Consider the following 26,178-nt stretch of genomic DNA (forward strand, 5'->3'; position numbering starts at 1 on the left):
AAAACAGTGCTTGGAATAGTGTGCACTTCATATGGTTAGGATGGAGCCTCTCATTCAGGTGATAACACAGGAAAGGCTGCAGGGAATATATTCTTTGAGAAGGTTTTCAAAAAGAGTATTCTTAATAGACCAACTGAATTGGGAAGAGACACTTCATACACTCCCAGCAATGAAAGACTCCCCCAGACACAAAGGAAAAAAACAAAACTGGCTAATCAGTATACCCATCTCCTGGCTTTAAGGAGGGTTGGGGGGGGGGGGTGGCACGCAGGAGTTTAAATGGTTTTTCACATGCACTAAATACAGCCTTTTATTTAAAAGCTTGAAGTACTGAAATTGTTTTACCTCTCAATGAACAGTGCTGATAAAGCATTCTACTACTATGGGACTTCCTCTAATATAGTCTGATCAACTTTTTTTCCAAGCCTGAAAAAAAAAAAATTCCTGAAAAACTTGAACAGAAAGGAATGAAGCACTTAACCATGCTACCATATGGAGAAACCTTGAAAATACTGTTAAGTGAAAGAAGCCAGACACAAAAGACCACATATTGTATTATTCCACTTATATAAGAAGCCAAAAAAAGGCAAATCCATTGAGACAGAAAGTGGACTGGTAGTGGCCAGGGGCTGGGGAAAGGGGGGAAAGAGGAGAGAGCATTAATGGGTACCAGGTTTCTTTCTGGGCAATGGAAATGTTATGGAATTAGATAGCAGCAATTGGTTGCACAATCTTGTGAATACACCAAAAACCTCTTTATTGTATACTACTTTAAAAGGGCTAGTTTTATGGTATGAGAATTCTATCTCAGGAAAAAAAAAAAAAGAAAAAAGCACATTGGAATTTTATTAGAAATGTTCCACTTAATTTTTTTGGTGTTTGTTGGTTTGTTTTAAGCCATGTAATTCTTTCCTCCAAGGAAATCTTACCCAATATGAGAAAAGAAAACATCTCCACAGAACTCTAGCACTCGGGAAAGCCCAGTTTGAAAATCTCTATAACGAAACCCACTCTCGCATTTACATGGGTGGGGAAAATGAGACCCAAATGTGAAGTCATTGAGTCAAGCTGCGCTGGGGACTAGACTGTAAGTAGGAAAGTTTCAGGCCTCTGAACCTCCAGGCCAATGGAGTTTCATTCCCCCCTAGCCTCCACATTTCTTTAAACATCTCAAATAATCCTCCAATTTACCAAAATAAATAAGAAAGGTTATCTAAACAAAACACAAAAACAAAACGTCAATTTGTACCTTATCCCCTATATTATTTATTTACCCTGCAATTTGGATTATTTTCCTAAATCATAAAACATGGTTCTGTTGAAAGGACAGTTTGAACGGTTAAAGTGGCAGTTTCTAAATCTTCTTTTAACAACTTAAGGCCTATGTATTATTATGCAATATTTTGAATATAGCAGTATTTTGCAATACTAAGAAGTGTGAGGTATTTGGGCCATAATGTGGAAAAAAAGAAAATATGATCTCAACAAGGTAAAGCACATATATATTTTTTTTAAAGATTATTTATTTGAGAGAGAGCACGCATGCTCGAGTGCACACATGTGAGCAGGGGAGGGGCAGAGGGAGAGAGAATCTCAAGCAGACTCTACACTGAGTGTGGAGCCTGACATGGGGCTCGATCTCCCACCCTGAGATCATGACCTGAGCTGAAACTGAGTCAGACACTTAACCAACTGAGCCACACAGGCGCCCTGTAAATGAAAATATATGAAAATTTTTCATAATTTTCCTATTTTATATGAAAATATAAAGATATACACAAAAGGGGACACATTCAAATTTTAGCAGTGATCCCAGAGGTGTGGATTAATACATGGTTTTACAGTTTTTCTCTGTGCTTTTCTGAATTTTCATACTTTCTTTTGAGACCATATGTACTTCTTAATGACACCGAATTGAGTCAGGCCTGTGTAAGACTACATGCCAGGTGCAGTCCTAGGTGATTTTTACATATTATGTCTAATCTCACGACAACCCTATAAGTTGGGTATTACTATTGCAGTTTTGTAAATGAAGAAACTGAGGCTAGGAAGTTAAGGAACTTGTCCATCTTGTTAGTCTAAGAGTAGGGATCGAAACATGGCTTTCTTTTTTCTTTTCTTTTTCCTCTCTCCCTCCCTCCTTCTTTTCTTTCCTTCTCCCCCCCACCCCCGCCCCATTTTACAGTACATATTGAGGTCCTATGGTGTGTCAGAATTTAATCTAGTAACTAAAAGTATGAGAAGTGACATGAAAGGGAAAACACAAGATGCTCTGGGAATATGTTATAAGGCAGGGCACGGGGAGGGGACCTGGAGTCAGAGAAAGCCTCCCAGAGGAAGCTACTATCTGAAAGAGGAATCGAACTAAGCCAGGAAAGAGGAGCGTAAGTACATTCCAGGTAGAAGGAACACCATGCTGGGAACTCAAAATCTAGCCTTTGAGAAAGTAAAATGAATCCAAGATGACATAATACTCACTACCAATTCCAGGGTGTATGTGTCTGTGTACTCATGTGTGCATAAATAAAACGCCCTCACCACATTCTCAGTAGGCCAAATCTTGCAAGAACAGGAGAAAAAGAGGAGATACCAACCACTGTTTCTTTCTTCTCACTTCGCCCCTACCCCAGTGAAGGCAAGTCACCTCCCCTGCAGGCCCCTCTCTTGGGATCCTCTCCTTCTAACACTGGTTCCCAGATTTTCCCATTTATTTCACAGCAGCAGAAGTCACAGCTGGGTTCAATCTCTGCATCCCCCACCCCCATCATTCCCAGTTTGGAGGAAGTATTCTAAATTTAAACCACACAGCACCAAACTAAAAATGGCTTAAAAGGGGAACAAAGTACCTTTTGCTGGGCTCTTGTTAGATTTCACAGGCACAAATTACCCTTTTTTCTAAGCAGATGTAGTCAAATGATTCTTAGGTAATAAAATAACCATCTCCAAGTTCACAAGAGATAAAAGTGTCTGTTTTTTTAATGACCAGGGAAGAGGTTGAAGAGGGCAGAAACAGAGTGGGGAGTTAAGTGCTGACTCGTGTAAGACACATTTGGGGTTCTGAGAATGTCATCCAGCTCCAGTGTTAGTGCATGCTGGATCTTCCCCGTCCCCTGAGTCAGCTGGTTAGAGGGGCGCCTGACTGGCTCAGCCAGTAGAGCATGTGACTCTTGATCTCTGGATTGTGAGTTTGAGCCCCACGCTGGGTGCAGAGGTTACTTAAAATATATATTTTTAAAATATATATATATATACTTAAGTATATATATTCATATATATATGAATCAGGTTAGAAAAGCAAGACAGACCAGGAGTGAGAAGCCTGGCTACCAGTCCCTGCCCACCCCCAAGCAATTTATCCTTTCCAAGCTTCAGCCTCCCCATTCCTAATCATTTTAGGGATTGGAGGCTGACCTTGATCAGTGATTCTTTTTTTTTTTTTTTAAGATTTTATTTATTTGCTAGAGAGAGAGAACACAAGCAGGGGGAGTGGCAGGCAGAGGGAGAAGCAGACTCCCCACTGAGCAGGGAGCCCAATGCAGGGCTCCATCCCAGGACCCTGGGATCATGACCTGAGTCAAAGGCAGACGCTCAACCGACTGAGCCACCCAGGCGTCCTTTGATCAGTGATTCTTAAGCTCTTTTGTCCTTGACACTTCTTTTTTTAAATTTAACATGAAAACGTTAGTTCTATGAAAAATTTTATGTAAGTGCAGCAGATATACTTAAAAGTGATCCAATCATGTGTTCAGCTTTATGAATTTTCACAAACTGAATGGACCTAAAAAAACAGCAGCCAAATCAAGTAATAGAACATTACCAGCACTGGAGTAGGAAAACGCATCTGAAGACTGAAAAATAAATGCTAGCTTGTTTGATTTTTTTTTTAAGGGGGGAGGGAGGGGCAGAGGGAGAGAGAATCTTAAACAGGCTCCACACCCAGCACAGAGCCCAACCCGGGACTTGATCTCACAACCCTGAGATCATGACCTGAGCCAAAATCAATAGTCAGATGCTTAACCAACTGAGCCACCCAGGTGCCCCTAGCTAGTTGATTTTAATAGGAAATTTGGGGAAACATGAAAAACATTTCCACAAATGGGTAATGCACCAATCACTCAGTGACCCTTCAGTTTTATGCCACATTTGAGGAGAGCTATTTATTCTCCTGACCTAATTCCTACAACCATAAAAACGTGTATTTGAGAAGGAAGGAGAGTCTACTGCACAAGTGTGCAAAAAATACGAGATGAACACTTGAACTGAACTTGAATTTGAGAAACCAAGGGCACAGATAGTGAGATGAAGCTCATGGGTGAGACCAGCACCACACATTAGCCCTGCATCCTGACAAGGACACTGAAAAAAACACCTACTCAGCTACGGTAAAAAGTTTGAATAAAGTTCTCTAAAACTTATAATGCAATCACTCAAATTATTTTGTGAATTTTAGAATCACAGGGAACTTTGGAGGTGAGAGTTGAAAATTCCAAATCACAAAATCACAAAAGTACTAAACATCTGGATGGAGGACCAGACTCAGGAAAGTGAACAAGTCTTTTAATATACATATTCTCTGGAACAAGGCAACACAAATGTGTACATATTTCAGAGAACATATGGGGAAAGAAGATACTGACATGCTTTTAAAAAGCAAGAAACAGTAACTAGAAATCAACTGCACACACCCTTTATTTTTTATATAAGATGTTTATAATGTCATTGATATCTTGGGAGTTTTTTTGCTCTGTTGTTTTCATTTTTTTAACAGAGCCTACATTAAAGTGAAACAAAACAAACATGATCTGCTTCAACTTTCAGCTGTAACAGAGTGGAATGTAGCAAGCCAACAGTTCTGCTGAGGGCAATCAGAAAGCCAGGTAAAATCCAAAAACACCTGTGTTTCTTTTTTTTTTTTTTTAAGATTTTATTTATTTATTTGACAGAGAAAGACACAGCGAGAGAGGGAACACAAACGGGGAGTGGGAGAGGGAGAAGCAGACTCCCCACCGAGCAGGGAGCCCGATGCGGGACTCGATCCCGGGACTCCAGGATCATGACCTGAGCCGAAGGCAGTCGCTTAACCAACTGAGCCACCCAGGCGCCCCCCAAAACACCTGTGTTTGAAGCAACAGGAAAGCTACTGATCAGTCAAGATTTGAGGATCCAGATCTTGGGAAGATACAAGGTTCAAGAGGTAAGCTCAGCCTTCTGAAAGCCCATTTTTCTCAGTAGGGTATTTGCCAGTTCTTGACATGGGGCAAGAAGTTGAGCAGTCAGGCAGAGGGCAGCTACTAAGAAGCAGAGAAGCCTGCAGAACTTTAGAACTTCTGGGGCTACAATGACAAAAATGAAGTTCAGGTCTGAAAAGTCATGTCCCCGAGAGGCTCAAAGAAGTGAATCTAACATGTACTTTCTCCTTGAAGTATGGTTAACTGAGCTGCACAGGGTAAGAGCCTCAGAAGCCAAGGAGATGAAAGGCAGAATGAGCATTTTTTCAGAGTATTCAGTGGACTCACAGTATTAGGAAGACAAAAATTGGAGTTTAGGACCTGCTGAGGGAAACATTTAAGGCTCTCAATCAGTACTCCTGGGGGCCTAGGATTGGGAAAACCCAGAAATAGACAAATCTTAAAAGTCTGCAAAACACACTTAATTAGACTGAGAGCCTGATTAGATTGAGGTGATCTTTCTACTGTGGGCAAAGAATAGGGTAAATACTCTCATAAAGGAGATGACATCATCCACAGCATCTTCATACACAATACTGGACATTTAATTAAAAAAACAAAACAAAACAAAACAAAAAAACGCCAGGCATATGAAGAGAACCAAGAAGAAAAACAGAAAATATAAACAGATTCACAAACGACCCACACATAGGAGTTAATAAGTATAGTTTTTTTAAATGACTATGATTGGGACACCTGGGTGGCTCAGTCAGCTAAGCATCTGCCTTCAGCTCAGGTCATGATCCTAGGGTCCTGGGATCGAGTCCCACATCGGGCTCCTTATTCGGCAAGGAGTCTGCTTCTCCCTCTGCCTCTGCTGCTCCCCCTGCTTTTGCGCTCTCTCTCTCTCTGACAAATAAATAAAATCAAAAAATAAAATGACTGTGATTAATATATTTGAAGAAATAGGTAAAATGGAAAATCTATTTTTTTAAAGATTTATTTATTTGAGAAAGAGAGAGAGAGCAGGGAGGAGGGGCAGAGGGAGAGGAAGAGAGAGTCCCAAGCAGACTCCATGCTAAAGCATGGAGCCGAACACAGGGCTCGATCCCATGACCCTGAGATCACAACCTGAGCCAAAACCAAGAGTTGGTCACTCAACTGATTGAGCCACCCAGGCACCCCTGGGTTTGGGTTTTTTTTTTTTTCTTCTTCTTTTTTTTTTTTTTTGGAGAATGTATTATTTAAAATAATCTAATAAAAATTTGAAAGCTGAAAAATAGAAAATGATATTAAGTTAACAGATTGTGTAATAATAAAGTAGACACAGCAAAGAGCTAGTGAGCTCTAAGACAGCAAAATATAATCAAAATGGAAAAGAGAAATGAAGACTAAGAATACAGATAATAAAATCAGACATGTATGGAACAGAGTAAAAAGTTCTAACATAAAAGTAATTAGAATCCCAAAAAGAGAGAAGAAAACAAAGCAAAAACAATATTTGAAAAGATAATGGCAGAGAATTATGAGAATTACAAAAAACATTAAGCTACACAGATTTAAGAAGATCTGAAAGCCCCAAGCAGGATAAACACAAGGAAAATCACACCTAGAAAAACTGCTGAAAACCAAATATATAAAGTCTTTCTTTTAAGATTTTATTCATTTGTTTGAGAGAGAGTGAGCCAGTGAGCATGAGGGCGGGTAGGCAGACTCCCCACTGAGCAGGGAACCCGACATGGGGCTTGATCCCAGCACCCTGGGATCATAACCCGAGTGGATGGCAGATGCTTAACTGACTGAGCCACCCAGGTGCCCCAAGAAAAGTCTTTAAAAATTGCCAAAGAAAAAAGATGCAACATCAAACAGCAACAATAAAACTAACAGCCAACTTTCCAAGAAAGGAAGAAAGCCAGCGACAATAGAATGGCATCCTTAAAGTGTTGGGGGTGAAGGGGGGGATCTTCCTCCCCAGAATTCTATAAATCCAGTGAAATTACCTTCAAAAACAAAGGCAAAACTAATCATTTCCAGACTGAAAGCTAAGAATATTATTTTATACCAGATATGCATTACAAGAAATACTAAAAGAAGTTCTTTTATTGTTGTTGTTTTGTTTTGTTTTTTTATGCAGAAGGAAAAGATCCCAGAGGGAACAGATGGAAGTAATGAAAAGTCATGGCTAGGGAAAACATGTGAGTAAATCTAAGCGGAGATTGATTGTAAAACCAATAATATCAGTGTCTCATGGGGAATTAAATACGTAAATAAAATGAATTATAATAATGACAAAAGAGGCAGAAGGGGAGGAGGAATTGTGAAGGGAAGGCAGGGAAAATAGAATTAAAGTATCCTCAGAGCCTAACTTCATCTGGAATGTGATTAAGTAAAAGTAGCATTGGATCAATCACATACACACAAAAAGTAAAATGGAAACAAATGTGTAACATGCTAGTAGAGAGCAAAAAGGGAAAATTAAAAGTAATGCTTGATTAATAAAAAAAAAGCAAAGAAGAAGAAAAATGGTACATAAAACAGGTGGAACACAAACAGGAAACAAATAGTAACATGGTAGCTGTAGACCTTAATATATCAATAATTACATTAAATGCTTTAAATACTTGAACTAAAGACTAAACTGTCAGACTAGATTTTTTTTAATTCTTGTATATGCTACTTACAGAGGATACAGATTAAATATAAAAGCAAAATTAAATTGAAGTATAAAGATGAAAAAAGATATACCATGTATGTATTAGCCCAAAGAAAGCTGGTATGGCTCCATTAATATTAGAAAGGTAGACTTTAAGATAGGAAGCATTACTAGATATGAGAGACATTTCACAATAAAGATATAACAATTCTAAGTGTATATGGTATGCACCTAAAATCATAGCCTCAAAGTTAAATAAAGCAAAAGTTAGCAAATATAAAAAGAGAAACAGGCAAATCCAAAGTCATAATGGGTAAGTAAGGATATATAAGATCTGTGCTACAAGATTTTAAAAAGTGATATAATTGACATATATAGAACATGGAACCAAATAACTTCAGTATGCACATTCTTTTAAAGTAGACATGTGAGGGGCAGGTACCCGGCTGGCTCAGTCGGTAGACCATGCAACTCTTGATCTCAGGGTTGTGAGTTTAAGCCCCACACTGGGTGTGGAGCCTACTTAAATAAATAAATAAAAATAAAGGCCAAATCAGCCTCAAAAAAAAAGACATGTAACATACATATATAAAAATTGACAATATGCAGGGCCCAAAGCAATTGCAACAAATTTCAAAGAACTAAAATCATCCAAAGTATGTTCTCTGACCACAGGAAAAGTAAGCTAGAAACAAACAGCAAGGGAAAAAAACCCAAAAACCTAGAAATTCCCCAACTGCTTAGTAATGAAGAAGTACATTTCTAGGTGGGTGGGGGGATGGGTGAAATAGGTGATGGGGATTAAGGAGTGTACTTGTAATGAGCACCAGGTATGGAATTGCTGAAGCACTATATTACACTCCTGAAACTAATATAACACTGTATGTTAACTAACTGGAATTTAAAAAAAAACACAATTTTTTAAAAAAGAAGTACATTTCTACATGACGCTGTGAGTCCAAAAAAAAAAAAAAAAATCACAATGGAAATTATAAAATATTCTGAACTAAATGACAACAAAAATATGACATAATAAAACTAACAGGATGCAGCTAAAGCTATGCTTAGAGGAAAACTGATACCCTTAAATGAAAATATTTTTTGGAAGAACACTGATAATAAGAGATATAAACTTATATGTTAAGAAACTAGAAAAAATTTCAGAAAATTGGAATCAAGTGTTAAAGTAATAATGATAAAAGAACTCATGAGATCGAAAACAAATTTATAATATAAAAAACAACCAAATCAAAAATACTAGCTCTTTGCAAAGATTAATAAAATTCATAAAACTTTGGTAATATGCATCAAAAAAATGAGAGGGGCACCTGGGTGGCTCAGTCTTCAAGCGTCTGCCTTTGGCTCAGGTCATGATCCCAGGGTCCTGGGATCAAGCCCCACATCAGACTCCCTGTTCGGCAGGAAGCCTGCTTCTCCCTCTCCCACTCCTCCTGTTTCTGTTCCCTCTCTCACTGTCTCTGTCAAAAAATAAAATCTTAAAAAAAATAAAAAATAAAATCTTTGAGGCTCAGTCCTTAAGCGGCTGCCTTCGGCTCAGGTCATGATCCCAGGGTCCTGGGATCGAGCCCCACATCGGGCTCCCTGCTCAGCAAGAAGCCTGCTTCTCCCTCTCCCACTCCCCCTGTTTGTGTTCCCTCTCTCGCTGTATCTCTCTCTGTCAAATAAATAAATAAAATCTTTAAAAAAGAAAGAGAGAATTACCAGTATAAAAAAGAGAGAAATATCAATATTAACAATAAAAATAGAGACAAGACCATACAACCTACAAATATTAAGATCTTAAAAGGATAAAAAGAAAATCTTTTACTAATAAATTTGAAAATTCAGATAAAATGGATAAATTCCTAGAAAAACACAACTTAACTAACACAAAAAGAAATAGAAAATCTGAGTAAATCTATACCTATTAAAATAAATGAATCCACCTTTTAAAATCTTCCTACAACAAAACTTCCATGCCCAAATGGTTTCACCAGTAAATTCTTCCAGACATTTAAAGAACAATTCCAATCTTACAAAACCATTCCAAAGAACAGAATAACCTAACTTGTTTTATAAGGCCAGCAAAACCTTGATTACCAAACCTGGCAAGGGGACCACAACAATAGAAAATTATAGGTTAATCCTCTCGTGAACAAAAATATTCCTCAACAAAATATTAGCAAGTCAAATCTAGCAACATATACAAAGAATAACATATCACAACTAAGTTGAGCAAAGTTAACACTCAAAAAAAATCAATGTAAGTCATATTGACAAAATAAAATAGTACAATCATGATATCATGATACAAAAAAACTTTTGATAAAATTCATGATAAAAACTTAGCACACTAAGAAGATAACTTTCTTAATCTGATTTTTAAAAGCACCTATGTAAATCCTACATCAATATTGTACTTAATGGTCAAAGGTTGATAGCTTTTCCTCTGAGATGAGGACAAAATAAGGATACTCACCATCACGACTTCTAGTCAACATTGTGAGAGAGATCTTAGCTAGTGCAATAATGCAAGGGATAAAAAGTCTAAGGATTGGAAAGGAAGAAATAAAGCTGTCATTATTCACAGAAATCTAACCACCTATAAAATTCTAAAACTATTAAAATTAATAAGTGAATTAGGCAAGGCCCCTGAAATAAGGTCAACAAATAAAAATCAGTTATATTTCTATATTCTAACAACAAGCAATTAGAGAGTGAAATTTTAAAATTCCAGTTACAGTAGCATAAATAAAAATCAATTAACAGTGACATCATTTTTTAGAAGATTTGTAACACCTATATCCCAGTATTTCTGCCTCAAAGAGGGCAGTTTATGCTCAGTTTAATTTCATTGTTTTAGATTGTTCTAATTTTTTAAATGAACCTGAAATATAGAACTGTGTATATAATCTCCAAAAGTTGTAATGTTGGCTCAAATTCCTTAAAATCATTAAGGAGGTCGGGCGCCTGGGTGGCTCAGTTGGTTAAGCGACTGCCTCCGGCTCAGGTCATGATCCCGGAGTCCCGGGATCGAGTCCCACGTCAGGCTCCCTGCTCAGCAGGGAGTCTGCTTCTCCCTCTGACCCTCCTCCCTCTCATGCTCTCTGTCTCTCATTCTCTCTCTCGCAAATAAATAAAATCTTAAAAAAAAAAAAAAATCATTAAGGAGGTCATTTTGTATACTCTGAGTAACACAAATATATATAAATATAAAAATATTTTGTATTTCGCTGTTTAGTATCTCAAAATGAAACTGAAAGATAAAATAGCCTACTTCACAAAAAAATTAAACAAAAATATATACACTATACCAACTACAATGTAAGAGAGGTAAAAAAAAGTTATAATAAAAATATGGATTTCAATATGCAAATGCTCAAGCAATACTATATTAGAGAACACAGTAAAGTAGTCAGGTACATGTACCTCTATACAGATTGAATGAGACAGGTGTGTTTTATTGGTTTCTCAAATACAAGCAGTGTTGCTTTGGGTAAGTGGTTTTTCTGAACAAAATTAAGTATGATCTCTCCTCAATTTACACAGCATTTTTAATCCTGGAAATTTCACTGCATATATATATATTTCAGTGTAAAACCAATGTATGTTCTAGGCTTGGAAAACTATAGAGGGTTTTCACTTACCTCCTCAGCAAAACATTTGAAAGTTGCACTGGACACGAGATAATTTGTCACTGAATATAACAGTCCAGAACATTGTAGGACATCTACAGCATTTCTGGTTTTTGCCCAGTGAATGCTTCTAGAGCCCCTAACATATTTCCGATGTGCCCCTCCCCCCCCACTCCCGGAAGCAGTACCTTGCCCATTTGAGAACCACTGGAATAGGCCAGGCTGAAAATCCAGTTTTATCCCATGCTAGCCCTGAAAACTAAGAAATCAGTCAGCTATTTACAGATCACCCCAGCCAACATATCATTTCTCCAACCTACCCAGTCACAAGCAGCAAATAACAAAAATCCTTGAAAGAATTTGAGTTTTCTCTAAAAGTATCAACACAGTCATAGTGGTTAAAAAAAATCACAATATTTTCTAATTTCCTTCCACTTACTGTATTTGGATTATAGACTGGGGGATGTACACCACAGTCTTTTTAATATTTAGCACCTAAAAGCCTGGATCTGTCCATATTCAAACTCCCAATCAGATTTTGTAATGATTTTCAGTGAAAAATCAAATTCTTTCAAGAACTGCTGGCATGGACAATGCTCCACACCTAGTTTTACCATGTTAAAACATTATCCATAACTCCCATGTGTTCAAAAAAATACTATGCTTATTTTTCTGAGATAAAATATAGAAAAATAACAAAGTTTAAAAGAGAACTTTTTGCCCTACACTCTTGCAGAAAAAAATTTTCCAACCAAATTTTCAAATTCTCCACTCCTATTCTTTCAGATCCCTGCTTTTAAAACATTGTTGCACAAAATACTCAGAAACTTTCTAAATAAAAGGAAAATTTCAAGCTGAGTTGGAACGCCTATTTTCCAAATAAACATAATCCAGAAAATTAGTCAAAAATCATCATATTTATGGTTCTCATTTCCCTTTTTATAATAATCTATTATTCTTAATAATAGATGATGTTGAAAATTTTATTAATAACTATGCAATTTCACCATGCTACTTATTCTCAAGCCCTTGCCTACCAGGTAAATGGTTTGGGAGGTAAAATGACCTGGGTTTGAATCCTGACTCTGCTACTTACTAGCCATGTGTACCTATACAAAATTCTTAATCCATTTCTTTACATGCACAAAACCCCCTCCCCTACAGTGTTGTGACAACATGCAAAGCACCTCACAGAGCTTTTCACATACTAGTTGTTCATTAAATAGGAGTTATGGTTGTTGTAATTAGCTGTCATGTTTGCCAATATCTACTTATTAATGCATTCAACGATTTTCTTCTTAGTTGTCTCATATATATATTTTTTTTCTGGCTTGCAAAGCATTTTGAGATATGCAGGGTAAATGTTATACAATAGCTTTTGTATTTAAAAGCCTCACCGAGGGGCGCCTGGGTGGCTCAGTCAGTTAAGCGACTGCCTTGGGCTCAGGTCATAATCTCAGGGTCCTGGGATGGAGCCCCCGAGTAGAGCCCCACAGGGGGCTTCCTGCTCAGCAGGGAGTCTGCTTCTCCCTCTCCCTCTGCCCCTCCCCCTGCTCTTGCTCTCTCTCTCTCTCAAAAAAATAAAAATTATTTTATACTGAACTGTCTTTAGTACAAGAGGTACCAAAAGGAGGAAAAAGAAAGGCATTTGTTAAACCACAACTCAACATTTACTGAACATTAGTCATGTCATGGTAGCTTATAAAAATTCAGTTTCTGCCTACCAATATCCTGATGATTTATTTGCCCCTGTCAACCTCCTCAGATTTTATCTGATTCTCATTTTCAGTCTCTGCAAGGAGAGTTGACTTCCGAACAATTCACAACATTTTAAGTTTTTCTGTGATAGTTTTCAGCATAAAGAATCAAATTTTTAGATATTTATGTTTCATATTCAGGTCACCAACTGGTACTTTGGAACCTACAAATAGCTCTCATGGTGTGGTTACCATGGTCACACCTTTTCCTCACCGCTGGGCACAGGCAACACACACACACACACACACACACACACACACACACACCACCTCACATTGTATACTCAGCTGCCCTCTGTCAACACATACGCATCTCCTGGCCCTGAAAAGATTCTTTGATCCCTAAAAATCGGCTTGGGAGAGCCTTGGGAGACCTTAGAAAACAATCATTCAGAACCTGTTGGGGATCTTAGACCTTTTTGAAAATCTGAGAAAAACTATTGATGTTCTCTTCATACATAAACAAAATGGACATACCTATAAAACTGCACTTCACAGACTCCTTGAAAACCAAAGTAGTAAACTGTCATGTATTTCAGTGTTTCTCAAACTCCTGACTGGGATTCACAGTAAGAAACAGATCTGACATCAAGACAGCCTATACCTACATGCATAAACAAGCATAAGTACCCAAAACAGAAGTTTCAGTAAACAATGTTTACCCTTACCACGTGTAATGGTGTCTGACATTTTCTATTCTATGTCATCTTTCTACAATGTTGCTCGAGACTCACTACATTACTTTCTTACTACCCACAACCTGAAGGGCAGTGATCCAGTCTAACATTTCTCCATTTTAAGTAAACTAAGATCCAAAGGAATAAAGGGTCTTGTCCTTAGTCACTAATAAATTAGATGAAACAAGCCAGAACCTAACTATCTTGATTCCCAACCAAAGGCTCTTTCCAAAACAAAGTGAAACAAAAATTCTAAATACCAATTCCCCTCAAAAAGCAGCTAGGGATTTGAAGCTTAAAACATGCTGACACACTGAGAAACTGAGTGTTAAAATTCCAAACAGTAGTGAATATTAGCCTCATCCTGAGCCTCCAGTTGAGGCAGTCTTAACTTATTCTAGAACATGAGCATGGCCTGGCATGACATGGCATATAAGCAATTTTTTTTCTTTCCAAAAATCCTTTCTCTGGCCACTGAAAACAACACAGGGAAAGCCAACACTACTGAGTTCATTTAAATACTTTGGATTACATAGGCACAGGTTTTATTTGTTCACCAGAGGCTGGCTTAGCAGTGGAGAGGCCCTGTTTCCACTTGCCAGCCCCATGCATACATAGTTCTTTCCCCGCACCTAAGGCTGCTTAATTAATATTTAAACATCAAAACCACACAGATCAATACGTGGATGTGAATGATCCAGAGCCTATTAGATGTTAATACTACCAACACCAACTACCCCTGCCCCTTTTAAAGCCTCACTTACAGAAAGTGGCATTGCTTGGGAGACTTCATTACAGTTTAGTAGATTAAAATACCAGTCTCCTCACTGGCATCAGGCTGTTTGTGGCTTTGGGGTTTTGTTTTTTGTGGGTTTTTTTTGGTTTGGTTTGGTTTTTTGTCGGCGGGGGGGGGGGGGCGGTTGGTCAGGGGAGGGTGGCTTTTCTTTTTTAATGTGGAATAAACATCACTGACCATCACAAGGTGAGACTCTTACAACAAGCCAGAGTGGCTGGGTACTGGTCTGGGGAAGGCCAAGCCTGGGGGCCCTGGCGTAAAGGGAGGAGGTAAAGGCTTGGGGCCTGTGTCGTCTCCCTGGTCACCCAAACAACTTAACTCGGTGTGGGAGAGTCTCGGTGGGCGCAAGTAACCTGCCCGGGGTTGCTGCGTGCCAGCCTCCACCCGCGCACCCCAACCCCGGTGTCCAAGGGCAAAGTGCTGGGGCCTCCTTAACGCAGAGCTCATAGCAAGGAGAGGGTGGGGTGCAAATTGCTGCGCAGCGGCTCGGGTGCGAGAACAGCGAAAGCCCTAGGGGAAAAGGGGGGCGGGCAAACCCTAAAATTAGCGCCCAGGAAGCAGGGGCTGGGCACGGTGGTGCGGAGATGGCGTCTTCTGCTGCGGCGGCTGCCCTGGAGCTTTCCTGGGGGGCGGGGGGCTTCCCCGGGAGTCTGGCCCCTCTGCGCCTTCCACTGCCACTAGGACCAGGACCAGGAGCCGACGCAGCAGGAAGGGCTCCTTCCGGTAACAGGGTCGGGGAACACATGTAGCCTCCGGAGACCTGGAGGTCTATCGCTCCTCCCCCAACTGCGGCAGAAAATTTAAGGAGCCTCGGAATTTAAAACACCAGAATCCTTCAGAATCCCTGTTGTTGAACTAAAAATTTGGTTGGCTCATTTTAGTGAGCCCTGTCCTTTCCTGAGTTTTCATTTAAATCCATTTTTCTCTTCCCCCTTGCCTCAAATGGAATTCGGAATTCGAGTAATGGGGTGGGGGTGGGGGTGGTGATAATGTACCAGGGATCTAGGGTCTGGAGGCTGGAGGCGTGGGGGTAGTTTGCATGCGAACATCTCTGCAAGATAAACAGTTCTGAAGGTCAGTGATGGCTCTCCACTGGGTCCTCCTGAACGGGTGAACATTCATTAAGGAATTCTCCGTCAACATTTTTCTTGTGAACCCAAACTGTAAAAGTCCTAAGTATTTCAGATATTCCAACTGCAATAATGCATCAAAAACCTACATATTAATTAACTATTGTGAACTCTCCTAAAATAAAATTATCAAAATCCTGAGAGCTCTTATAAGAATATCTGTGAAATGGAAATGTGTGTTATTCAGCCAAGATTAAATGAAGAATGCAAAAATATTGTTCTATTTGGTAGCACGGATATGGAAAATTAAATGACACAATCTTTGGAAACCAGAAGCCAGTCATTAAAAAAAAAAAAAAAGAGTCATGTTTATTATGTAACTAGAATTTTAAATATATATATACACAGTAATCTAAAGTCAGCCATTAATACAAACTAAGCATATCTGTGGAGTGACATTTCATCCCTAGCATCTTTTAGCCTCCCCTCTGCAGCTGGCCCCTTACCTTTATTTTCAGAATCTTTCATTCTCTCTTTCCTCCCTGTGCTGCAAATGAGCAGGGAAGTCCGGCTGATTCTGCAAACCTGACTTTTGATTTGTCATTCACAGAGAGTCAGCGGTCTCAGGGGCGAAGTCCCTCAACGGAGGAGCACCCGAGCTCTGATAATTGCATGCAAGTCAGTGTGCAGGGTGATAATTTTGCTTATGCTGGAGCAGAAAGGATGGGGATGAAGGCCGACGTAAACACAAATTCCAAAACATGGCATGGAACTGGATCTGGAGTCTAGGCTTGCCTTTCCTTCTCTTAGATTAGGGAACCAACTGTTTAGCGCCTCCTCAGCTCTGTAGAGATTAGGTTCAGGTTGAAAGGGGAATATCTGTGCCATGTGCCAAGCTTATTCTCAAACGGAGACCTTAATTTTGGAGGGAATTAAGAGACCCATGCTTTGTGTTCTTTTTCATATTCATTCATTCAACAAATATTTCTTTTACCTCTCTGTGGCCCAGGCTCCATGCTAAGTAGTGGGGATACAACAGTGAAGAGAACCAGTCCCACTCCTCAAGCTGCTCCCAGGCTGTTAAAGTACAGAGGCATACGGTGACCCGTGTCTGCTGCATGGACACGGATTACTGAACCCATTTCATCCAGGCATAAGTTGATTCTCAAGGCTGAGCCAGAAGTGGGCATGAGGAAGCCAGACCATGAGAGCCCTCTCTTAGAGGGCAAGGAAAATTCAAGCAAATCTTTCAATCATCCAATTCTGGCTTACTTTCAATCATTACATAGCTCAGATTCATTCCTTCATCCCTTCATTGAACAAATGTTTATTTGTACCAGGTAGAATTCCATCTGTTAGGGATTCAAGAGTGCAGAAAACAGACCAAATCCTGCTCTTGTGGCTATTACATTTGGGTGAGTGTATCCAGACAGATAATAAACAAACAAACGTAAACATACAGTAAATGGCAATAAATGCCATGAGGAAAAATGAAGTGTGGTAATGAAGTAACAGACATGCCATCTTAGACAGCGTGGCCAGAGGAAGTGACCTTTAATTTATTTTATGAAAAATGGGTCAGAGGCATCATAGTCCCTTCCAAATATCTTCACTCAGATGTTGTTCTTTAAGTGCTGACTCTTCACAACCTCCTCTGCTCTAGGTGATAAGGGGTGTTTATTCCCCATTATACATGGGTAAACTGATATCCAAAAAGATTAACTGACCCAATCAAGGACCTCACTAAGTTGTAAGAAGAGCAACAACAAGAAATACACCTACCTGTTGCTCTCATCCCCAGAAATTGCGGGGTTAAATGCAATACTGACATGGAAAATCTGCTGGAGTAGGAGTTGAGATAAGAGGGTCGAAGACCTACTTCTACCACTATTAACTGAGTGGTGCAGGGGAGGTGACAACCTCTCTGGCACCAGGTTCCTCATCCATAAAGTGGGGCTAATCCTATCTGCCCTGTGTATGTGCCCGGTCTTTCAGAAGATCAAAAGGGAGAATAGATGTGGTACTTGGCGAACTAAGCCCTATATAAATGCAAGGTATAATTATCAGCATACACGGGCACATTGAAGAGAACTAATTGCTAGTGTTCACCTGGTCATTACTGTAGCCCAAGAGTCAAATATAGCTGCAGAGGGAAAGCTTGCCACAGCCACTAGGGGTCCTGGAGTTGATTTCTAGCTGCCACAATTGAAAGACTCCCTGAAAGTTTTGGGAAATGTTAAGTATTGCTTTTTGTTCCCATCTTTCCTTGGTAGGGGAGTAATACCTTTATGCTTTTCTTTGATAACTTAAGACCGGTGAGGAAAATCTGCCTTCACTGGAACTCCTTGCTGGGCACCAAGTGAGCCATGTTGGTGCATAGACCACATCAAAGAAACAGGCATCTCCATCTCCAAGGACCAAGTCCAGGACGGTCAAAATGTGCCCAGTTAGGAGCGCTTTCGGGGCAGAGAGGGGAGAAAAGTAGGTGGTAAGAAGCCACCGTTTGTGCACTCTTTCATTCAATAAATATTCATTGTGCCAGGCACTGCTCTGAACACTGGGAATGACATAGTGCTGAAGAAAGCATTCTGTCCTCAAGAGGCCTGTGGCTTCAGGGCAAGAGGTTCCTACGAGGTATGCTGATTTACTGATTAGGTAGAGGAATGCCAAGGCCTGGGTTTGAATAGTAGGGCAGGGTCCATAAAGCAGGACAGATGGTTTGAACATGGGCTCTGCTATGTCCTGGCCCCTAAAGTAAGCTGGGACCCTCTCCTACACCTCTCTCTGTCTGTATTTCCTGCTCTGTAAGATGAAGACAATAATGGAACCTACCTCCTAGGGTTGGGTGAGGCTCAAATGAGTTAACACATGTAAAGTACATGGCACAAAGCCTGACACATAAAGTGAGGCTTCCATAAATGCTGTAAGACTAATATTACTACCTTGTGACCTGGGTCAAGTTTACCCCTCTGCACCTTCTACAGAAAATAATAACTAGCTGGTAGGGCTGCTGTGAGAGTTACACATCAGAAAGAACATACGGGCCTTGGCATAAAGGAGTAGCTCCCCCTTGCCAGCCTCGCTCCAGGAGGTGAGCTTTAATCAAGGAGGCTTCCCAGGAAAAAAAGACTAAGTCTGGGAGGAGTGAGGAAGTAGGAAATGGGCTGCCATTTATATTAAAAAGGAAGCCAGTTGCTTTCGAGAGTGTGGTCATTTCTAGGGGAACCTACATTTTACCCAACACTGTACTTTGAAAAGTTTCACACATATGGAAAGTTGGAAGTGTTGCATGGCAAACATCTTTGACTACATTTTGCTATTTGCTTTATCACATATGTGTTCATCTCTATCCATCCTTAATTGACTGGTGGTGGTTGTTTTTTTTTAGTTAAGTAGAAAGAGGTTTCAAGTCCTCTTCAAATAAAAAGAGCCTTTACTTACCCTCCTGCTACAATATTTACAAAAGCCTTAGATCTCTGGTTCTGGGGCTATTCCAAGCAGGGTCAGGTGAATTCTCAGAAGTCTTGTCTTGCCCCACAGTAAACCTCAAGGCCCCATCCAGTCGAGGGACCAGAATGGGCTCAAGCCTTGGAGCTTTCCAAAATAAAGCAGTGTCTCTGACAAACCCCACACTTCGAAGAAACTGGTATCAAGGACCTCTGTAAACACGCATTAAGGGAAATGATGCCCTATGTCAATAGCTGGGTTTAGCGAAAGCTCAAACAGGCTCCACTGGCCACCAAGTCCTTTCACAGCTCTGCACAGTCCTTGTCTTGTTTGATGCCACTTCTGAGTCACTAGACCAGTGAGTCATGCCCAGTAAGGGAGGCCATCTTGAAAGCAAAACCAAATAGAATTTTCAAGAACAATGAGTGAAACCCTGAATTGAAAAAGAATAAGGCTTTTTATTGTCCTTGTAAAACAAAAATGAAAGAAAAAATGCTGTTGTTAATATTGTGGGTTCAACTTCCCAGCTGTAAATTTTACACTGAAGAAAAACTGAGCAAAAAAGAGCTTTTACATTCTTTTGGAAATTTGAGAGCAAAAGAGGCTTGAAGGCTATGTCCCAAATTAGGCAGACCTAATGACCTTTCAGTGACTAGCCCTGACCCTCTTCTAGCTGAGTCATTCATTCCCAAAACATGCTGAGGTGGTGACAGCAGGGTGGCTTCACTTCGTCTTCCTCCAGCCCACCAAGCCTCTGGATGTTTGCTCAGAGCATCTGAGTGGCCATAACCGAGATGAATAGAGAAAAATTGCTGCCTGGGGGTGAAGGAAGGTTAGTAAGGAGGGTCACCACACAGGAGGGCAGCATGACTATAAGAAAAGCTGCAGAGGCTCCCATGAAGCCACACTACAAGGCAAAGGGAAGGGAACTGATATATGGAGTATCTACTCTGTACCAGGCACTCTTCTTATCATCATCTTCAGACATTTATTGAGAACTTATTTGCTAAGCATTGTGTTGAAAGCAAAGGCTTTCACAGCACGCTGCCTGGGTTTGAATCCCAGTTTACCAGCTGTGTAACTTTGGAAATGTTACTTAACCTCTCTGTGCTTCAATTTTCTCATTGGTAAAACAGATGGCAAAACAAGGTTATTGTCAGAATGAAATGAAATAAAAATATGCACAGGTCTGGCCAGTGGCTGGTACAGAGTAAACAGTGCATACACGGTAACTCTTGCCATTCCATCTTTTTTAGATGAGAAAAATGAGGCAGAAAGGAGGAGAAGTGACTTGCCAAAGGATACACAGCTAAAAAGTAGCATAGCTAGGATACTTTGTTCTCAAAACAACATTGTGAGGGAGGTGATACCATCTTCCTTTTACAGAAGAGGGACCTAGTAACTTGCTCATGCCATAAGCTGGCAAATGAGAGTTAACATTTTAGAACACACATTTGCTGACTTTAAAGCCTTTGCACATCCAGCTAGGCCAGTGGTTCTCAAACGTTAGCATACATCAGAATTACAGCAAGGCTTGTTAAGACAGATTGCTGGACCCTATCTCCAGAGTTTCTGATTTGGTAGCTGTGAGGTGGGGGCCAACACTGCATTTCTAACAAGTTCCAGGAGAGGTTGATACTGCTAGTCTAGAGACCACACCTGGAGAACTACTGTTGGACAATTATGCACCTGTATGCAGAAGAGATGGTAGGGAATAGGGCCTAAAGATCATAGGTCAATGAGTTTTTCCCACTCTGACACAGGGTTGGTTACTTCGCAAAGCCTAGCAAATATCCTTGTATCTACAGAGGTCTTTCATATTTATGATCTCATTTGATCTTTCCAATATCCCTCGGTAGTAATCATTATTTCCATTCAATGTGATTTGTTTTTAGGGGTATATGGTTAGAAATGGCAGTGAAGGATTAAACTACAGATCACCTGTCCTCCTCTCCAAGTAACTTGTCCTGGAAAGCACCATCTGCTGATGGAGACTGGCTCAAGTTCCAGTCTCTGTCTTTCCAGGGAATATTGCAGCTCAGGAAAGGGTTCTTTGCCCCAGCAGGATTTCAGGCAGGTAATTTCTGGTGGGAGAAACTCGGGGCCAGTTTTCTACCACTGTTTCAAGACCTACTTCTTACAAAATACTTCCATCAACTGTTCACTCCCTTCTCTATAACCTAAAAGCTTTGATATTTGTCTAAAATACAGTTCTCTAGAAAGGTTGGAAGCATTTGGGGGTGTTAATTTCCATTGGGCACAGCTTGTTCATATTCCCATTGGGGATAGCTTGCATGCTTAGGTATATTTTTTAAAATTGTTCGGACATATAAGCCAACAAATTATTAGTATCCAGAGTACTTAAAGAACTGTAAGTGGATAAGAAAAAGACAAAGCATCAAGTTAAAACAAAAATGGGGAAAGACATGAAGAGGCCTTATTCACACATGGCCAATAGTCATGTGAAAAGATCTTCATTATTTGTTAAGGAAATTCAATATAAAACAACCATGCACTACCATTTCACACCCATGAAATTGGCAAGCATTAAAAAGTCTGACAGTACTCAGTATTGGCAAGGATGTAGGAAATCCAGAATCGCACACACTCCTGGTAGGAACTAGATTAGCACAAATGAATGGAGGTCAGCTATTTTTCCAAATTAAAAAAGCATATACCTTTTAACCCAGTAATTGTCCTTCTAAGTATTTATCCTACTTACAGTCACAAGTGATCATATAGAAAATTTCAGATGCATTTTCTTTGGAGATATATATATATATATATATATATATATATATATATATATATATATAGGCTCTTGTCTAGATAGAAAATAGATAGGATCTCCTAAAGGATCTTTTCATTACAAACATATTTATTGAATGTCTGCTATATTCAGGACAGGGTTTTAGGCTGAAAAGATGTCAAGAGTCCCCAGCAGCTAAACTACTTCTCACTTGCAGCCTCCTGGTGGGAAAAAAAAAAAAAGTGGGAACAAAAAGGATGGTGTAAAAGACCTTCTGGTTAGTACAGAAGGAACAGCTGCCCCTAAGGAGCTTCCCAACCATGTTTTAGTCCCAAAGGTTACTGAGCTTTCCAGCCCTGTGACTAACCATTGTTGGGATGTGATCATATGGTACACTATCTGGACTAATATTAATAAAAATAATAACTACCACCTTGTACACTACTGTGTACCAGGCACTTTATATACATTAACTCATTTAATCATCACAGTAACATTGTGACATAGGAATTATCATCTCTATTTTATATATGACATATAACTGAGTTTTAGAAAGATTTAGCACCTTGCCCAAGATCACAGCTTATTACTGTGCCACTTACTAATGACAGATTCAAATCAGAGTCTGGCACCAAAGCACATGATTCTAGATGCCCAGATTGGTGTTTATCACTTATGAGATGATGTCCCATCATTATGAGAAATTCAGGCCACCTTTAAAAAAAATGGGGATATGGATTTCTTTCATTGCATCATATTTATTAATTTTACTTCTCTCCATGAGTATAGATTTTGGAACATGTTTATTTTGTGCAGGGAGATGTGGCAGAAAGAATGCTGTATGGGCAATCAGGCCTGAGTCTGCCACTCCATCAGTCATAATGACCTCCTGCAAGTCACTCTGTCTCTTGCTTCACCTTCCTCATCTATAAAATGGGAGAAATAAACACCATCTGCCCTCCCTCCTTCAAGGGTGCTATTAAGATTGAAACAAGATCTTGTAGTTGACCTATTCTATAAACTGTAATGTACCATATAACATAAAACATTACAATGGCCTTACCCAGGGTTGTATGGGAGTAGGGGAAGTAGAGAAATAGTGATCAATCATGATTCTACTTAAGAAAAAAGAGGTGTGGGGATGCCTGGGTGGCTCAGTCAGTTAAGCATCTGCCTTTGACTCAGGTCATGATCCCAGAGTCCTGGGATCAAGCCCCACATTGGCTCCTTGCTCAGCAGAGAGCCTTCTTCTCCCTCTGCCTGCCGTTCCCACTGCTTGTGCAGTCTCTCTCTCTCTCTCTAACAAATAAATAAATAAAATCTTGAAAGGAAGGAAAAGAAAGAAAGAAAGAAAGAAAGAAAGAAGGAAGGAAGGAAGGAAGGAAGGAAGGAAGGAAGGAAGAAAGAAAGAAAGAAAGAAAGAAAGAAAGAAAGAAAGAAAGAAAGAAAGAAAGAAAGATGTGGTGTGGCAGTGGATTCCAAGAAGCCATGGGTGACCTCTAAGACAGAAACAGAGAAGAGAGGAGAGGACAACTGTATGCACAGTATAGACTTGGCTTTAAAAACTATTGAACTAGGAGACTTACTCTAACCCATTTTACTACGGTAGAAATATCTAGTTAGTCCTCTTTTGTAAACATTCACACAACACCAGGAATTACATTCTGCATGTAATTATCACTCAAGGAATACTTGTTGCAGTGACCCTTCTATCCAACTCCTCAGGCAAGCTAAAGTAAAAGGGTGGTTAGCCTTCAGACCTACTAAGGTTCAGCAATAGTTCAATGGCAGCAGGGAAGGAATTTAATTGTATATTGACTAAAAGTAATAACACATTCTTTGAAAGCCAGTGAGATGACAATACCAAGCCTTAGTCTAACTATCAACAATAGAAAAGCTTGTTTCTAACTCAATAAATAATATTTAAAAGATAATTCTTGCATTGAGTCAAATTTAGTTTTAGAATGTTTACTCTGCGCCAGCACTTTACAATTATTAACTCATTTAACTCATCAATTCATTTAATCTTCCAAACAATCCTGCGGTGGAGGTGGAGGGCGGGGGGTGAGGACTGTATCAATGACAGGGCCCTGGTGCAGTGTAGCTTCTGCCCTGGATCAGATCGGCCATTTTAGAAATCAAGGAATGTCAGCCTCTCAGAAAAAGAATCCTCAGATGACAGAAACAGATGGAAAGGACAAGACAGGACACACACACACACTAGCCAACAGGTATCCAGAAAGTACCAAGCCTGGACATAGCCTGGTAGGGGATGCAAAGATGAACCCGCCCACGTGGAATCTGTAATATCAGATGAACAGTGACAGATACCCTACTCAAAAAGAGGTTACAGGTGGCAGAAACCCCAGGAAAGGCTTCACAGAGGAAATGGCATTTGTGCATCCCTGATGGATGGGTAGGCTGAGAGACAAGGGCATGGCCATTGCAAATACACACAAGGCAGTGAGCTAGCAGATCATGTCATGCCCTTGCTGAGAACACTTCAGTAGCTTTCCAGCTCACATTAGAAATAAAATCCAAACTCCTCCTCGTCATGTCCTACCTAGACCTGGATCCAGGCCCTGCCTCCCTCACTTTCCCCTTGCTAAGCTCAGGCACACGGGGAACCTTTTCCAATTGTTATTGTCTCTGGCAGGAATGCTCTCCCCAGGCTCCATGCTGGAGTAACTCCTACTCAGTCTTCTAGTCTTGGTTTAAATCACATTGCCTCAGAGGTCTTCCCTGTCCATCTGCTGTGCAAGCCAGGGCGCCTCTGCCTTTTTTCCTCTCCCAGGACACTATGTGATTCCTTCCCAGCACACATCGCAATCTGTAATGGGGATGTTTACCTATCTTATTTGTGTAATGTCTGTTTCCCCCTCTAGAAGTGCCATGAGCTGGGCCTTGCCTACCTTGTTCACTCCAGGCCCTGGCACACGGGAAGAGCGCCATACAAATTGTGGAAGGAATGAATGGAGTGAATCAGTGATTAAATAAATGTGAGTTAAGGCCATGGTGGGAACAGGGTGTACTGTGTCTGGTAAGTAGTTTACTGTGACTAGAGCTTAGGAGGTAACAGGGAATCACTGCAGACAGGTTGGAAAGGGGGTGGGTCCAGAAGGGGAAGACCCTGAAGGTAGCCTTGGGTCCAGATTGATTCGCCCCAATGACTACTGCATTGCAGGCAACCGGCCAGGTGTTGGGCGGGACGCAAACCTGAGTAGACTGGGTCCCGGAGGCAGCCTGAATTCCTTCTGTCCAGAGTCAAAAGCACAGACAGGGGCTTTGCAGGAAATAAGCTGCAACCACCTGGCCCAACGAGAGATGCTTAAGGGGCCAAGGGGTGGAAGGAGAAAGGAGACAGCGCCGAGACCGGCCCCCGCACTTCGGTGAGCAGCCCCGCGAGAGCTTGGGGGATTGGGCTTGTCACAGGGGCCGAGCGTCAGGGCGGAGGGTCGCCAGGGCCAGGCCGGACATCCAGGCCGCGCCGCCCCCGCCCTCAGGTCCCCGGGGCCGAGAGGTGGGCCTGAGAGGCCGCCCCCGGCTGCGGGAGCCACCGCGGCCCCCCGCCCCTGCAGTCCAGTCCTAGCCGGCCGCGCGCGGTAACAGGTCCCCCCGCCGCGACCACACTCACCCTGCGCCGCCTTGGGAGCCGAGCGCGTCCTCCACAGCCGCCGGGTCGCCTTCCACGGCCGCAGAGAAGAAAACAGCCTCCGGCTCTTCTTGCCGCCCTTCTCAGTTGCTCCCATCTGTGCGCCCGCGCCCCTCCCCCGCCGCCGCCGCCGCCGCCGCCGCCGCCGCCGCCGCCGCCGCCGCCGCCGCCGCCGCCGCCGCCGCCGCCGCCGCCGCCGCCGCCGCCGCCGCCGCCGCCGCCGCCCGAGGGTGGCTTCGCGCTTCCCCGGCCGCCGCGCGTCTGCAGGTGCCGCGCGGTCGCCGGGGTGGACGCGGCCGCGGGGGGAGGAGCTTGCGGCCGGGGGTGGGGGTGGGGGTGGGGGTGGGGGTGGGGGGCTGGCCGCTCGCGCCCAGCCGGCGGGGTGCGGCCGGCCGAGGCGTGGACACTGCCGCGAGGCGCCCCCTCACGAAGCCCCGGAGCGCCAGGCAGCTGTGCAGGGGAACGCTTTAGTGCCCCGTCCTTCGTTCAGAAGACGGCGATGGAGTGCCAGGTACTGCTAGGCATCATTAATTAACACCGGAATCCCCGGGGAAGTGCACTGATTTTTATCCCC

At 41.5% G+C, this 26,178-nt stretch overlaps 1 protein-coding gene across 4 annotated transcripts in view; it reads right to left on the bottom strand.

Annotated features, from left to right (window-relative positions):
* The window catches only part of DNAJC6 (DnaJ heat shock protein family (Hsp40) member C6), a 145,825-nt gene extending 120,101 nt beyond the window's left edge, over nucleotides 1–25,724 (bottom strand). For 2 of the 4 annotated variants that reach the window (XM_045897484.3, XM_064589015.1), the window contains exon 1: nucleotides 25,587–25,724. Coding sequence is in view for 2 of the 4 variants with exons in the window: in XM_045897485.2 (XP_045753441.2) it covers nucleotides 25,587–25,701 (115 nt within the window). In the remaining 2 variants the exon portion in view is untranslated. The remainder of the gene's footprint in view (nucleotides 1–25,586) is intronic. The other 2 variants (XM_045897485.2, XM_064589016.1) reach the window with 1 other exon arrangement.
* Between the last annotated feature and the right edge of the window lie 454 nt (nucleotides 25,725–26,178).

This window comes from Mirounga angustirostris, unplaced genomic scaffold, assembly GCF_029215605.1.
Source record: "Mirounga angustirostris isolate CCGP_5_RB_7025 unplaced genomic scaffold, mMirAng1.0.hap1 SCAF_4, whole genome shotgun sequence".
Taxonomy (NCBI): Eukaryota; Metazoa; Chordata; class Mammalia; order Carnivora; family Phocidae; genus Mirounga; species Mirounga angustirostris.